The following is a 15429-nucleotide window of genomic DNA, read 5'->3' as shown; positions in this document are numbered from 1 at the left end:
ATGTCTTCTGAGACCAACAACCAGTGGAAGTTCTGGTAATGTTGCTAGGCATAAGCATGTTTTTATGCTTTATTTACTTATTTCCTTGTGCCAATACAGTAATATTATGTAACAACACTAACACTTTGTTACCAAGAGAGCTGATAAGCTTTGGCTAGGCATAAGCTTATATAGGGTGTATTAGTACAATCATGCATTATTAACAGCATTGCAGGCATTGTTCCATTTATTTGCCTTGGTAAAATAAAAACAGAGAAACTCTCTCGCTACAATGTTGACCTTCTGTGGTTTGGCAGATTTTCTGGTTTGGCATGGGTATGGTCCAAAGGGTGCTGGACTAGAGAGGTTCAATCTGTAGTAAGAAACTACTTTTAACTAGACTTTTTTTTGGTTGACTGGGTTTCAAGTTGAGAATGTTTAAAATATTTAAAATACTAGTTTATTTATTGTAATTGGTATTGCATTGCTATGCTGAGAAATAAAATAAAATAAAATGGAGATTAAATACATAAATATTGAAATATTCTAATTTCCCCACTATACATTATATATATATATATATATATATATATATATATATATATATATATATATATATATATATGAATGACATGGTTTTCTGCATTTTCATACAGTAAATATATCTACACAGCCCTATGTTTTGTTTTACTGTCATTAAATAAATCAAATTTCTTACCCAGGTATTTTATAAGTGGTAAAATTATGTTTGATACAGGTTTTATCTGAAGGTCTGTGGAAATAAAAAATGATCAATATTATTTAAGGTTTTTATTTGTTACTAAAATAGCTTATGAAAATGATTGAAATCATCATGCTAATATTATCTGATAATTATCATTAGTTATCCAATATTTGTTCTGTATTTTGACCTCTATTCACCAAAATTTTCTCCACAGCTTGGACACATTAAACATGGGCTAGACTCCCTCTCTCAATCTGGCCCCTTTTCACCACTTAGGCAGTGCAAGTGGCCCAAACACTGATCACATCTGACCAGCTGCAAATTCTCTTACAAGAGATAAGCTCTCAACTGACAAAGCCAGTAAGAAGAAACTGTTGGATCATGGAATCAGCTGGATGCTTCATACTGGCACCGTCGGCATGTGCCAGCAAGAGGGGTGCTCGATGCACCCTAACAGGTACCAATGGGAAAAATGTCTAGTGACTGTGTGGGTGGCACATACACACCTAGAAAGATATGCAATGTGCAGTGACTTGAAAAGAACGGTTACTTACCTATAACTGTTGTTCTTCGAGATATGTTGCTCATGTCCATTGGAATGAGGTGTGCGTGTGCCATGTGCATGGTTCTTGGAGCATTTTCCCTAGCGGTACCCGTGGCAACGGCAGATCGCCCCCTGGAGTGGCGCTGCTATAGCGGAGCATAAGTACCCCTGCTGGCGCTCCCCCTCCTCAGTTCCTTCTTGCCGGCAACTCCGACAAAGGGAAGGTAGGGGGGGAATCGAATGGGCATGAGCAACACATCTCGAAGAACAACAGTTACAGGTAAGTAACCGTTCTTTTCTTCAAGTGGTTGCTCATGTCCATTTGAATGAAGTGACTCCCAAACTGAAAACCCCTACGGAGGTGGAGTCAGAGATAAACTCCTAAACAGACACAACTCAAGGGTCATAAACAATCAACTAGAAATTTATTCAACCAAAAAATGCAACATAATAATAAAGAATGTATTAACATCAACCATTCAAAAACATTAACCTCTTTAACTTCTTTTTTTTTTTTTTTTTTAATTCACAGGACAGAGCTGAGAACAGCAGAACCCAAGGCAGAATTGTCCCTGGCCTGTTGAGTGCGCGCATAATGTGCCGTAAACGTGTGAACAGAGGACTACGTGGCAGTTCTACAAATCTCAAGAATCGGAATCTGCACTCCAAAAGCTGTGGAGGATGCATGTGCTCTAGTGGAGTGTGCCTTAACGTGGGGCGGCTCCCTATGCGCTAAAATGTAACACTCCTAGATACACAGAGATCCAGGCGGACAACCTTTGGGACGAAACTGGCAACCCTTTAATTCTTTCCATAAAAGCAATAAACATCTGAGACGATTTACAAAAATATCTCGCTCTGTCTATGTAAAAAGCCAACGCGCATTTAGCATCGAGGGAATATAACGCTTGCTCCTTAGGGGAGCAGTGTGGCTTAGGAAAGAAAATGGGTAAATATATATCCTGAGACATATAAAAAACTGAGACTACCTTAGGGAGGAAAGCTGGGTGGGGGCACAGCTTGACCCTATCCGCTGAGAACACTAAACACGGTTGCTCCACTGCCAGGGCACGAAGCTCGGACACATGTCGTGCCAAGGTAATGGCTACGATGAACGCCACCTTAAGGGACAAGTACTTTAGTGAACACATGGCCAATGGCTCAAAGGGGGGGGGATATGAGCCTCGTAAGCACCAGATTCAGGTCCCACTGGGGTACGGGTGCCCTCACGTGAGGGAACAACTTATCCAGTCCCTTTAAGAACCTTTTGACCACATGGTCTGTAAACAGGGAACTGCTCCCAGTACCTGTGTGGAAGGCCGACAGGGAAGTTAAGTGCGCTCTGACAGAAGAGATAGACAGGCCCTTCTGCCGCAACTCAAATAGGTAGTCCAGAACCACCGGGACGGGGGCCAAAGATGGATCTAAGCCCTTTCTGGACACCCATAAAGAGAACCTCTTCCACTTAGCGGCACAGGACCTCCTGGTAGATGGCTTTCTGCTACCTAGCAGAACCATCTGCACCCCCTTGGAACAAGCCCTCTCCAATTGCGTTAGCCATGGATAAGCCATGCTGTCAGATGGAGGGACCTGAAGGTTGGGTGGGCACGGAGACCCCCTTCCCAGGGTTGCGTGACAAGATCTGGGACCATGGATAGGAGCTGTGGCTTGGCACGTGCCATGTTCAGCAATATGGGGAACCAATACTGCCTCGGCCAGTTTGGGGCTATCAGAGTGATCCGGGACTTGAACCTCCTGACTCTGGAGACTAACGGGAATGGGGGAAATGCATACAAAAGGCCCCGTGGCCAGGCAGTGGTCAGAGCATCCCCCCTTGACCCATGCCCAGGCCCAGGAATGAAAAGTACTGGGGGCACTTCTTGTTCTCCTGGGTGGAGAAAAGGTCCACCCAAGGACAACCCCACTTGTGAAAAACTGGAAAGAGGACCTCCTCCTTCAGGCACCACTCGTGGGCCTGCTCAGAGAATCTTCCAACAAGTTCTTGCAACCCGGCAGGTACTCTGCCCGCAGCTGAATATTGTGCATTATGCACAGCTCCCACAGAAGAACTGCTTCTCAGCACAGTAGAGATGACCGAGCCCCACCCTGTTTGTTTATATAAAACACGGCGGTCGTGTTGACCAACTGCACCAGCACTGACTGCCAGGAAAGCATGGTTAGGAATACCTCGCATGCTCTCCTGACTGCTCTCAGCTCCCTTACATTTATATGCAGGGCCCTCTCATGGAGGGCCCACACTCCTTGCATCCTGTTGCAGTCTAGGTGTGCACCCCAACCAACATCAGAAGCATCTGTAACTAATGTTACCAAGGGGAGCTTGTCCTGAAACGGCACCCCGCTGCACACCATGTCCTCCTGAATCCACCACTGGAGGGAGGCAATCACCTTCTGAGGCACCATCAGGATAGCGTCCCAGTGCGATCTGGACTGGTTGAACACTTTCGCCAGTCAAGCCTGTAAGGGCCGGAGTCTTAGCCTGGCATGGTGGACCACATAAGTACATGCCGCCAAGTGTTCGAGCAACTTCATGCAGGTGCGAGCCATCGTAAGGGGGGAGCATATCAGGTCGCACATCATGGACACCATAGTGCAGAACCTGGCTCTGGGGAGATAAGCCCGCCCCATCCTGGCATCCAGATAGGCCCCCACAAATCCTATGTCCTGATAGGGAGTCAGCATTGACTTTTCCTTGTTTAGCATGAGCCCGAGCTTTTGGAAGAGGGCCCTTGTAAAGGCTATATGCGCTACCACCTGGTCTTGGTGGCACCAACAAATGAGCCAATCGTCCAGATAAGGGAAGACCTGGATCCCATGTGTCCTGAGAAATGCCGCCACCACTGCCATACACTTTGTAAAGACCCTGGGGGCCGCAGAGAGCCCAAAGGGGAGCACAGTAAATTGGAGGTGGCTGCGGGACACCACAAAGTGAAGAAATCTCCTGTGACTTGGTCTTATTGCCACATGGAGATAGGCATCTTTGAGGTCAAGGGCCGCGTACCAATCCCCTAGTTCTAGAACCGGAATGATGGAGGCCAGGGTCACCATCCTGAACTTTGCCTTTTTTATCCCCCTGTTGAGGTTCCTGAGATCTAGAATAGGCCGAAGCCCACCTTTTAGCTTGTGGATGATAAAGTGTTGGGAATAAAAACCCTTGCCCTCTAGATGCAAGGGGACCCTTTCCACTGCTCCCTTCTCCAGAAGTGAGAGGACTTCCTGACGAAGGAGGATCTTGTGAGATGGGTCCCTGAAGAGGGACTGGGGGGAGGGAGAAAAAGTGGGAGAGCCCAAAAAGGGGATGTAATAACCCATCCTTACCAGGCCGAGCACCCACTTGTCGGATGTGACCTGGGACCAGGCCTGGAAAAAACGGAATAACCTGTCCCCAAACAACCGGGAGATAATGGGAGTTGGTACACGGTCCTCGAGCACATCTTCAAAATGGTTGGGGGGATGGCAAACTCCCCTAACGGTATCCGTCCGTGGACAACGATGCCTCGTATGGGTAACAGCAGCACCTGCCGCACCTCCACTGGAAGCACGAGGCCAATGTCTCCAGTAGTCTCCACAGGAGGACTGGAACTGCTCCCTCCCAGATTGCCTATTGGGGAACTGCCTCCTCTGTGGGGCTGGTGTGTGAATGCCCAAAGACCTGAGTGTGGAGCTGGTGTACCAGGAATCTTCTGCACTAAGCTGGGAGCAGGGGCTGGAACTGGCAGCGGTGCCAAAATCACCGGTGCCGAAGGCAACAGTGTCGGTGTGGTCATGCGAGCTGGTGCTGACAAAGGTGGTACCGGTGCGGCTATAGGAAGTGATGCTGACTGCGGTGCCGACTGGGGTGCCAATAATGGTGCAGCGGCGCTAGACAGAGCTGGTTCCAGGACCAGTACCAAAGACATCGGTGGAGAGGCAGGGGATGCCCAATGTGCACCAGACACAGTCACTATTGGTGCTGAGCGGTCCTGTCGCACATGCTAGGGATCCGCCAGCACCGGAGCCCTCAGCGCAGGCGCTGCCAGTGCTGATGACAAACTCAAGGCTGTCTGCGAGGCCACTAAAGATGCCCGTGCTGACCAAGCACCCTGCGTGAAAAAGGCGACTGATGCCGACATGGCCCCCGGTATCACCAGCGGAGACCTTTCTAAGCACAGGGACGACGGAAGCGAGGCCGTCAGCTCAATGAGGTCGTGCGCTGCCTCAAACGTCTCTGGTGTGGAGGGTCGGTATGCTGGCATCGGGTCCAGGCTACGTCCACAAGGCAGGTTGTCGCTCTTCATCAGCGCCCCTGTACCACCGGTACCAGGGGACTCCCAGCCCGAGGAACAATGACGACGGTGCTGGCCCACATGGGACTTAGAGCTCAGCCATCTCCCCCTGCAGCCTCTTCCCCTCTTCGGAGCAGGGACTGCGACTGGTGCCTTGGTGCCACTGATTTCGGTATCGAGCTCTTTGAGGGTCCTGGTTGTGCTTCCTGCACTGACGTTGGTGCACTGCGCACCCCGTGGCCTCAGGAGCCGGTGCCTGTTGAAGAGTCGCCTCCATCAATAGTAGTTTTAATCGGGAATCTCTCTCCCGCTTTGTACAGGGCTTAAAACCCCTGCAGATTTTACAAGCATCTGCGAGGTGGGACTCTCCCAGACACTTTAAGCAGGCGTCGTGGGGGTCTCCCTTAGGCATGAATTTTGCACAGGACGCACAAGGCTTAAAGCCGTGCAGGCCTGGCATTCTGCTCCCCCGAAGGGGAAAAAAGGGGAAAAACTACAAAGACCAAACTAAGTACCTAACGATTACAACTATTAACAAACAAAGACTAAACTGCCAACGGGCAAACAACAACACTTGCTGATCTTGGAGATAGCAACACTCCAACAACCATCACTGGCGGTAAGAAGGAACTGAGGAGGGGGAGCGCCGGCAGGGGTACTTATGCTCTGCTATAGTGGTGCCACTCCAGGAGGTGACCTGCCGGTGCCATGGATACCGCAAGGGAGAACACTCCGAAAACTGTGCACATGGCGTACGTACACTTCATTTGAATGGACATGAGCAACGTCTCGAAGAAGAATAAAAACTTGCTTATGACATTTCCCACTGAAAACCAATTAAGAAAACCCAACCTTTTCATTTAAGCAGCTGGGTTGAGGTGTGTGGGTTTTTTTACAGCACTCTAATGTTATTTAAGAAAATTGTTTATCTAATTCTCAGGAAGTACAAGTTATAACAGATCCATCCATTCTAACAAATTTTCCTCAAACCACAAATTTCAGGAGCCCTTTGAAGTTTATTTTAAAAAGAACATGTTCCTTTCCTAGTCAATTTACCTTCCCACAAAAAGTCAGTAAGGATTTTTCTTCATCGGATGAAGTGGGTTTTGCCCACAAAAACTCATGTTACTATACATATATTTTGTTAGTCTCTAGGGTGCTACAGGACAACTCGTTTCCCTGTCCCCCCAAATAGTTTGTTTCTAATCTGCAAAGGCTGCGTTCATTAGGCTCCCCTATTGTACTATCTCCAGGACTATCTTAGTTCATTTTTATTAGTATGGGATAAAGTACACTTAAAATGCTGCCTCGGTGCCACTGTATGACTTCAGTTGCTATCTATGTTGATGAGAGGGGTTCTTCTATCAACTCAGGTAACCTACCTCCCCTTGAGGTGGTAGTTGGGTCAGTGGAAGAATTCTCCCATTGACCAACAACTGTTCTGCACTGGAGATTAGATCAAAGTTTTGCATTGCTCTGGTGTGTTGATTTTTCACATCCCTGAGTGATACAGTTTTACAGACCTAATTTCCTTGTGTAGACCAGGCCTCAGTACTGGGAATGCATTCCAGGCAGAGTAAAATAGTTTCCTCACAAAAGGAGAAAAGGAAATGCTATTTAAAAGCTAACACTAACCTAATCATTAATGGAAGCTTCAGGGAGCAGCCGAGTTAGTCTGTACAGGATAAACTTAAAAAACAACAAATGGTCTGGTAGCTCTTTATAGACTAACAAAACATGTAGATGGTATCATGAGCTTTCATGGGCACAGCTCACTTCTTCAGATGACTGGAAACTCCAGTCATCTGAAGAAGTGGGATGGGCCCATGAAAGCTCATGATACCATCTATATGTTTTGTTAGTCTATAAAGTGCTACCAGACCATTTGTTGTTATTTAAGTCTAATAATTAACGATCCACTAAATACTTACAACTATCTACCTATAAAAGGGAATGACCAAAGAGCTTAGACAATGATAAGGAGCTGAAGGATGCCTAGCGTGGCTCTGTCCTTTATGCCTTTGATTAGGAACACAAAAACACTAAAGCCTTGTCTACCCCACAGAGTTGCACGACTTACACCAACACACAGCCACTGCTGTAATTAGACTGCTGTTGCATGTCCACACAATGCTCCTTGTGTTGGCAAAGCACATCCACAATAGTGGCTCTTGCATCAGAGAGTAGTGCACTCTGGGTAGCTATCCCACTGTGCACCTGGGCACAGGGTGCTTTGGGAAAGGTTCACAATGTTTCATGGGGCAGGTACAGCATCACATGCTGAATGTTTCTCAATCTCATCATTCCATCATCTCATCATCCTACTAGATTGCCAGATGCTTTTCAACTGCCCTGGTAACATGCATGCCTGCCATTTTGGTCAGAAAGCATGGATGCTACAGTGCTGTTTAGTATTGTGCTGTGCATTATGAACACAAGGCTATAAGAGGAGTCCAACCGGGGGCCATTGGATTGGGGGATGCCTTGAAGGAGCACATTAATAGTGAGCTACAGTACCGTATGTTGCTGTCGTGTGCTAAGCCTAGCATTGTTTGTTTGTAGAATGCTGTGAACCTTGTAATGATTTTTGTGTGTGCCCCCAAAATAACACATTTTAAATAGTTTTTAAAGTAGCATTGGGTAACATGACCAAACTGACATTGCTGAACACTAACACAAGAAGCTCACAGAAATGTGTGTGCGTGGTCATGGGGGAGAGATTGTGTGACAGAGAGTGTGTTTGTGTGTGTCTGAGGAGCATGGATGGGAGAGAATACGTTTGCTTTGGGGAAGCATGCATGTTGGAGGAAAGGAAGATTGTCGGCACACTGTCCTTAAATTCAGACAGCCACAGGAAGCAACCTATCCTGAGGCAGAAGCTGGTGCACAGACAACTAGTGTCCTCCCATCTTCTCACCTCAGTGGAGACCAGTACACCAGTGGAGGAAGGGGAACACCCCAATATCATCCCATCCAGCTCTATACTACACGAGTCCCTTCTCTCTCCTCTGCAGCAGCCAGGGGCTGCCTGCCTGCCACTGCAGTCCTAGTGCTGGGGAGAACAGGATTATGCACTAATGTTTTGATTCCATAATTCCTTCTGAATTCTCCCCCGGCTTCCTTTCTCCACAGATCAAGACTACCTCTTTGGCTGTAGTCCAGGCAGGAGTGTGTTTCCTGCCAGGAACTGGCATGCTCAGCTGGGCCGTAGCTATGCGACTTCTCCATGCTGAGGAATTTCAAAAACTTCCTGGAACTTGAAAGGAGCGGGGCACATGTCTGTGTAATTGGTTGCAGGGTAGCAGAATTCAGAACAATGAGTGGAGCAGTCATGGTGGGTATTGTAGGATACCTCCTGGAGGTCAGTTACAGCAACGTAGAATCATACTTTGTCACTTTAATTTTGCCATAAAAAGCTCTGTGCTTCTTTTTGAGGTGGTTTTATTCTGTCAGCAAAGCAGGAGAGTTTAGTCAGTGGAAGGAGCATTATAACACGTTCACCTCTGCTGTTTTGTCAACAAAAACTGCCTTTTGATGTAAAAACTGTGTAGCGTAGACTGGGTCTAAGGCTATGTTTACATTACGGCTTATGTCAGGATAATTTATGTCACTCAGGTTTGTGCATAAATCCCCGATGTGCTGATGTGGACAGCGCTATGTTGCCAAGAGAGCTTGTACTGCTGCTCCCATCAGCTCATCTACTCCAGCCCCATGAGCAGTGGCAGCTGCGTTGGAGGAAGAAGCTGTTCTGCTGACATAGTGCTGTCTACACTGATGTCTATGTCAATGTAACTTATGCTGCTCAGTGGAATGATTTATTCACAAACTATAGTGTAGACCCAACCTTATGTTTGTGTCTCTAATCAAAGACATAAAGGGCAGGGCAACCCCAAACACCCTTCAGTTCCTTCCCAATGTCACTTAGCTCTCTCCATGGCCTTTTTCTTTGACTAAATGGTGGGGGATATGTTAGCAGTCTAAAAAATAATGAATTTATTCCTTCACTAATATAACACAAGAAGATCACAATGATATTTATACACAGATTTAAAACAAGCAAAATAATTTATTTCTTCATGGTCCACTTGTGGGAACCCTTTGACAGGGGATGGTGGAAGAACCCAAACTATAGCAGGGTTCCAAAAAGAATGAAATAAGTTCATGGAGGCTAGGTCCATCAATGGCTATTAGCCAGGATGGGCAGGGATAGTATCCCTCACCTTTGTTTGCCAGAAGCTGGGAATGGGTGACAGGGAATGGATCATTGGTGATTGTCTTTTCTGTTCATTCCTTTTGAAGCACCTAGTGTTGGCTGCAGTTGGAAGACAGGATACTAGGCTAAATGGATCATTGGTCTGATCCCATACGGTCATTCTGATGTTCTTATACAGAACCCAGATGTATCTGCGCCCCACCCCTCTGTAATTCTCTGGACCCCAGTCCCTTCCCAGAGCTGAGAGATGGCTCGGGAGTCCTGACAGTGTCTCTCTCTTTCTCTGTCCTCAGAGTTAGTAACAAAGTATGAATATACATTAAAATGTTAAGCCTAACCAGCATCCCTTAAGTGACTTGCCAAAAGATGTCAGAATATGTTAGTATTAGAGCTGAGTGGATCTAATATTTAGTTTTCTTTCTTTTATATAGGAATTAGATACAGTGCGCCTGTCAGATAATTGCTAAGTTATCTGTCAAAAACTAGAGTTTTCAAATGCCTTAGCAGTCCCTGGAAAGAGATGATGTGGGTGTGAGAAGGCATATAGGGCTTTCTCCCCCTCAGATTTGCAGCTTGGTTTGTACTGAGCAAACTCAGTAACACTCCTGAAGCCACCATCCTCACTCTGCCCCCGCGCCCCACACTCACTGTGGCATGAACAGGTCACCTTCCCAAAATCTGAAATGGCACCCCTGCATATTATTGCAGTTATGGTTAACAGAGGTCCATAAATTGGCATCTTTCAGTTAAAAATCTAAAGAGCTACAGAGAGATCTTTTTTTCCCCATGAGAGCCCTTTCACTGTGGAACTAAACATTTGTTGTGGTTCTGGTTATGCTACAAGGCTCATGTGTTTTTAATTCCTCTGTCGAAGAAGGAAGTGACCGAAGGTTGGTATGTTAGGGGATAATGTGTATATTAAGCTCTTTTTCAATTTTAGGATTTGTGGGTTTGTTGTTTTGCACTAAGCAGGGGTAGGCATGTACATTTTTAAAAGGTGTCTACAACATGGGAGAGGTGGTTTGTAATCATGTATAAAATCGATATAAAGTAAGAAACATTTTAAAATGAGATAACAGGCATTTTAGGCTAACAATGCTACTTGTTAGCATTTATTTTAACTCCTGTTGTAAAACAAAATAAACCATAAATAATAAAAGATAAATAAAACTTGCCTATGAATGAGAATATGCCTTGATGGAGGGCAGCCAATAAATAAATGACTTAGCTGAAAAGAAATACGTTATATTATATAGATCTATATATTTTTGTATAGACTACTATATACACAATTCATTTACATAAAGTTAAACAATCAAACAAGGCCAACCTGGGCTGTGATAGATTTTAGCACAGAATTACACACATGCATACATACAAACTTAGGATAAATCAATTCAATATGAGTAAAAAATGTAGATTTGTGCAATACATCCTGCTGTGTATAAATATGTTTATAATTTTTATCATTAAAAGAGAAGTCTTAAGCCTAAAACATTTAATATTCTTTTATTATTAAAAATAGTTCAATTATATAAGTTGATTCCAACTGCCTAAGAGGACAGTTGAAATACCTGGATAATCAGTAGTTTGATTATAAGAAGCTCCACTCCAAAAGCTTAAAAGTTCCTGAGGAGCTTAGTTTCAGAAGCCCTGAGGAACTTTTAAACTTTTCAAAAATAGGTTTCTGCTCTCAGTACTTGAGAAGGAGGCTTGGATGCTAATGGGAGCCAGCAGCTTCATCTAGGGCCAGCTCTGCACAACTCTCTCTATAGCTTCCTCCTAGGACACATCATCCCTCTTTCCTGTCTTGAACACTTTCTCACCAACTCCCTGCTGTGAACCCTTCCTTATCTGCAGCTCTACTATGCAGCATACAGAAACCCTTAGAAAATATAACCTTACTTTAGTTAATTCTACATTCATTAGCATTTATAACCTCATGATGAAATCCTATCTCCACTGATCCTAGTTGTAAAAGTCCCATCAATATCTGTGGGATCAGAATTTCTGCATAAGAGTCTAAGTTGTAACGTCACTATGCGTCTCAAGCTACAAAACTTACCTTGTTGTTTAATGCACACGTTTTTCCAGATAAACTAGGTTGTAGTTCAACTGTCATTACACCACTGGATGCAATTCTACATGGGACACCCCCCCCCCATAAGAATTATTATTATTATTTACTTAAGTTTGAAAATAAATCAGTAACAGCACATAGCTAACTAAACTAAGGGTCATAAACAACGAGAAGTCCTGTGGCACTTTATAAACTAACAGATTTATTGGAGCATAAGCTTTTGTGGGCAAAGACCCACTTCGTCGGGTATATCCACACTGCAAATTGCAATCAAAGCTGGCCCATGTCAATTGACTCAGGCTTGTGGGGATATAAAATTACAATGTAGAAATCCAGGGTCAGACTGGAGCCTGGGCTCTAGGCCTCCCAACCCTTGCCTGGTCCCAGAGCCTGAGTTTCAGCCCAAGTTCAGATGTCCACACTGCAAATTTATCGCTCAGCAGCGCAAGCCCTGCAAAGCCATGTCAGCTGACATGGGCTGCACCCAGGTGTTTTCCCATCACCATACTGCAGAAAAGACACCAAAGTAAGTAGATATAAGTATGCTGACTTCAGCTACATTATTCACATAGCTGAAGTTGTGTAACTTAGATTGACTTCCCCCCGATAGTGTAGACTAGCCCTGAGGAAGTGTCTCAGCTAAATACAAGTTGGAGCAGATTGTTAGGCAGAAGGGGTTCACACCTACTGTAGGAGACTATATAAAATGAAATGGTCAGTTAAGTGTTAGCAGAGAGTGGGTTGTGTTACAAATTGCAATGTGCAATAAAGTCCGTGTCTCTGTTGAATCCATGGTTTTTAGTACAGAGTTATGAATTTAAGTTCCCCGGCTCGCCTTTTTAGGGTGTTGTATAAACACATATTAACAGATATGTCCACACTGAAGCTGGAAGGTGTAAATTCTAGGAGAGGATACACATCTGCCCTAATTCTGATCAAGCTAGTATCCTCAAAATAAAAGTGTACACATTGCAGCATAGACAGCGACTAACCTCCCTGAGTGTGATCCCATCAAGAACCTAAGTGCACTTAGCCCCTCTTGCTGCTTGCCTGCTGTGGCTGCATTTTTATTTTTTGTGTGCTAGCTCAGTTAGAGTTAGTGTGGCTAGACCTTCATGAGATGGAATGTACACCTTCCAACTCAAGTACAGACATATCTAAACTGATGGTGCCCACGGGCAGATGAGGATTTTGCGGGGCCCAGAGCAGCACAATTTCACAGGGCCCCCCCTTTGACACGGCACATGTGCGGTGGCGCCATGCGCATGCACAGTGGTGCCACGGCGCATGCGCAGGGCTTCTTGAAGGGCGGGGCCTGGGGCGGCCGCCCCACTTGCCTTGCCCTATATCCGCCACTGATGGTGCCTGCCCCAAAGAACTTAAAACTTAAGAATAAGAGACAACATGTGGGTAGACAGAAAGACGGGAGCAAAAGGAAACAATAAAACAATACTTATAGGCACAATAAGCAGCGGTTACAGCATACCAGCTGCCTAATTACGATAAAGGTTTTTATAAAGTCATCACAGCAAAGGCGAGTTTTAGAGAAGGATTTAAAAGGAGGACAATGAGGTGGCTTTGCAGAGGTTTATGGGGCGCTCCTCCCATATGTAAAGGGCAACATGCGAGAAAACACAGAAGTGCTTGTCTGAAAATTTACAAAGCTGAAAAAATGGAGGGGAGGTGGAAGTCACATCTTGATACCACATCAGAGATGACAGGTAGGGTGCAGATAAGCCACAAAGGGGCTTGAAAGCAAAGGCAAGTAGCTTATGTTTGAAGTAAGAGAGAAAGAGGAGCCACTGGAAGGATGCAAAGCAAAGGGTGACATGGAAAAACAAAAAAGCTAGGAATATGATTTTTGTTGCAGTGTTTGGAATGAATTTACAAGACTGCACTTATCACAAAGGGTAGGAGATAGCAATAGTTAAGATGTGAGATGGTGAAGGCCTCTTCATGCATTTTAGCAGTGTTACTGTAAATAGAGGAAGGCGGCATCTTAGGCTACATCTACACTACAGTAGAAAGTTGACTTGATGAACACAACTCCAGCTACATCAATAACATAGCTGGAATTAACATCTTACACCTGTAGTTCAATTGGTTAACATTTTACATGGGATTTTACATCTTTAATATACAGGCCTAAGTGATAGACAGATGGTGATGTTGTCCATGGTAACTGATAAATGACATAACAGGGAGGGGTTGTGGGTAAAGATTTAGAGCTCTGTTTTGGCCATGCAGATCTTAAGCTAACTGCTGGACATTCCTGAGATGTCAGAGGAGAGTCAAGCTGAGATTTTACAACCAGGGCCATGGTTACATCAGTGTGACATAAATCATGGGTACCATTGTAACATAAATCAGGTCAAAATCAATGAAATTACATTAGATTAATATCAGGCCCACCTTGTTAAAATAAACTTGAAATATACAACTTCACATTCTAAAAGCAATGGACTATGATATTCAATATATGTATAAATTACTGTGGTGGGTCACCTGCCTCACGCAAGTAGATGGAGGGTTTAAAGTAGCCCTTAGGGACACTGCACAAAATCCAACCAATGGGAGGAGGACTTGTAGAAAGCCAGTTAGGAGAAGGCTTGTTCGAGCCAATTAGGCCATATAAGAAGAGCTGCTCAACCAAGCAGAGGCAGTCTCTCCCTGGAGTGCTTGGAAGGACTGGCTGCTTTAGAAGATAACCTTAGATAGAGCAGCGCTAGGCAGGATTAGGAGTAACAGGAGCTCCAGCCTGACAATTGCCAGATTGAGGCCCCTGATACCAAGGGCCAGGGCAGTGCTAGGGCTGTGGGGAAGTATCCCAGAGAAACAGGTGGTTGGAGTGGCTCCCACCCCATTTCTCTCACTTGTCACTGAGAGGAATGGCCAGTGCATAAACTGCAGCCTGCCACTGAAGAGAGTTGGTCCCCTGAAAAGGAGGGAAGGAACCAAGTGGATCATGACTGGAGGGCTGTACCCTGAAGAGGCTGCTGTGAACAGGGGAGCAATGTGGGTCCCAGAGGTGGAGCAGAAGTGATGGTGGGTGAGAAACCACTAGAGGAAGGTGCATTGTTGGAATGAGCTAATTCCCAGAACAGCAAGCAAGGGGCATTATGGTGGTGAGTCACTCCCTGTTACAATTACTACCTATATCATCCTAAATATCTTTAAAAATTACTCAGTGCTTACAATGCTTTTGTATAATTAGGTGCATGGCTATAGTCCATTTCATGATAAAATTTTATTGTCTACAAGAGAGAGAGAATGAAGAGGAATTATAATTAGGAATAATCATTGTAAAAGTCCTAGCTTAGATCAAGGATATTTTCATGATAAGCAGACTACACCTTCGAAAAGATGAGCAGGGATGAAGACCAGCACCAGTGGGGTATGTCTAGTAAAGCACCTATCACAACAGGCTATATGGCAAAACAATAAAATCTAGCACTAAAGATACAATTTCAGAGGGCTTTTTATGTTCCTGATCAATTTTGAAAGAGCTCTCTAATATGTCTCTTCTGAATGATGAAAAGAATACCAGCTTGTTTTCCACTGTCACATTACACAGATAGGCATCTGATGAATAATGCTAGTGAAATA

The 15429-nt window shown here is 44.9% G+C and overlaps 1 protein-coding gene across 8 annotated transcripts in view; it reads right to left on the bottom strand.

The window, feature by feature from the left end:
- CATSPERE (catsper channel auxiliary subunit epsilon) overlaps window positions 1-15429 on the bottom strand; it is a 100410-nt gene that overhangs the window by 15050 nt on the left and 69931 nt on the right. For all 8 annotated transcript variants that reach the window (XM_075924875.1, XM_075924873.1, XM_075924874.1 and 5 more), the window contains 4 exons: window positions 15019-15077; window positions 11809-11884; window positions 10919-10971; window positions 698-751 (listed from right to left, as the gene is read on the bottom strand). In XM_075924875.1, coding sequence (XP_075780990.1) covers window positions 698-751; window positions 10919-10971; window positions 11809-11884; window positions 15019-15077 — 242 coding nt within the window. The remainder of the gene's footprint in view (window positions 1-697; window positions 752-10918; window positions 10972-11808; window positions 11885-15018; window positions 15078-15429) is intronic.

This window comes from Pelodiscus sinensis, chromosome 3 (genome assembly GCF_049634645.1).
Source record: "Pelodiscus sinensis isolate JC-2024 chromosome 3, ASM4963464v1, whole genome shotgun sequence".
NCBI classification, from domain to species: domain Eukaryota; kingdom Metazoa; phylum Chordata; order Testudines; family Trionychidae; genus Pelodiscus; species Pelodiscus sinensis.
Note: the sequence above shows the minus strand (reverse complement) of the source record. Positions and strands in the feature narration are given on the sequence as shown.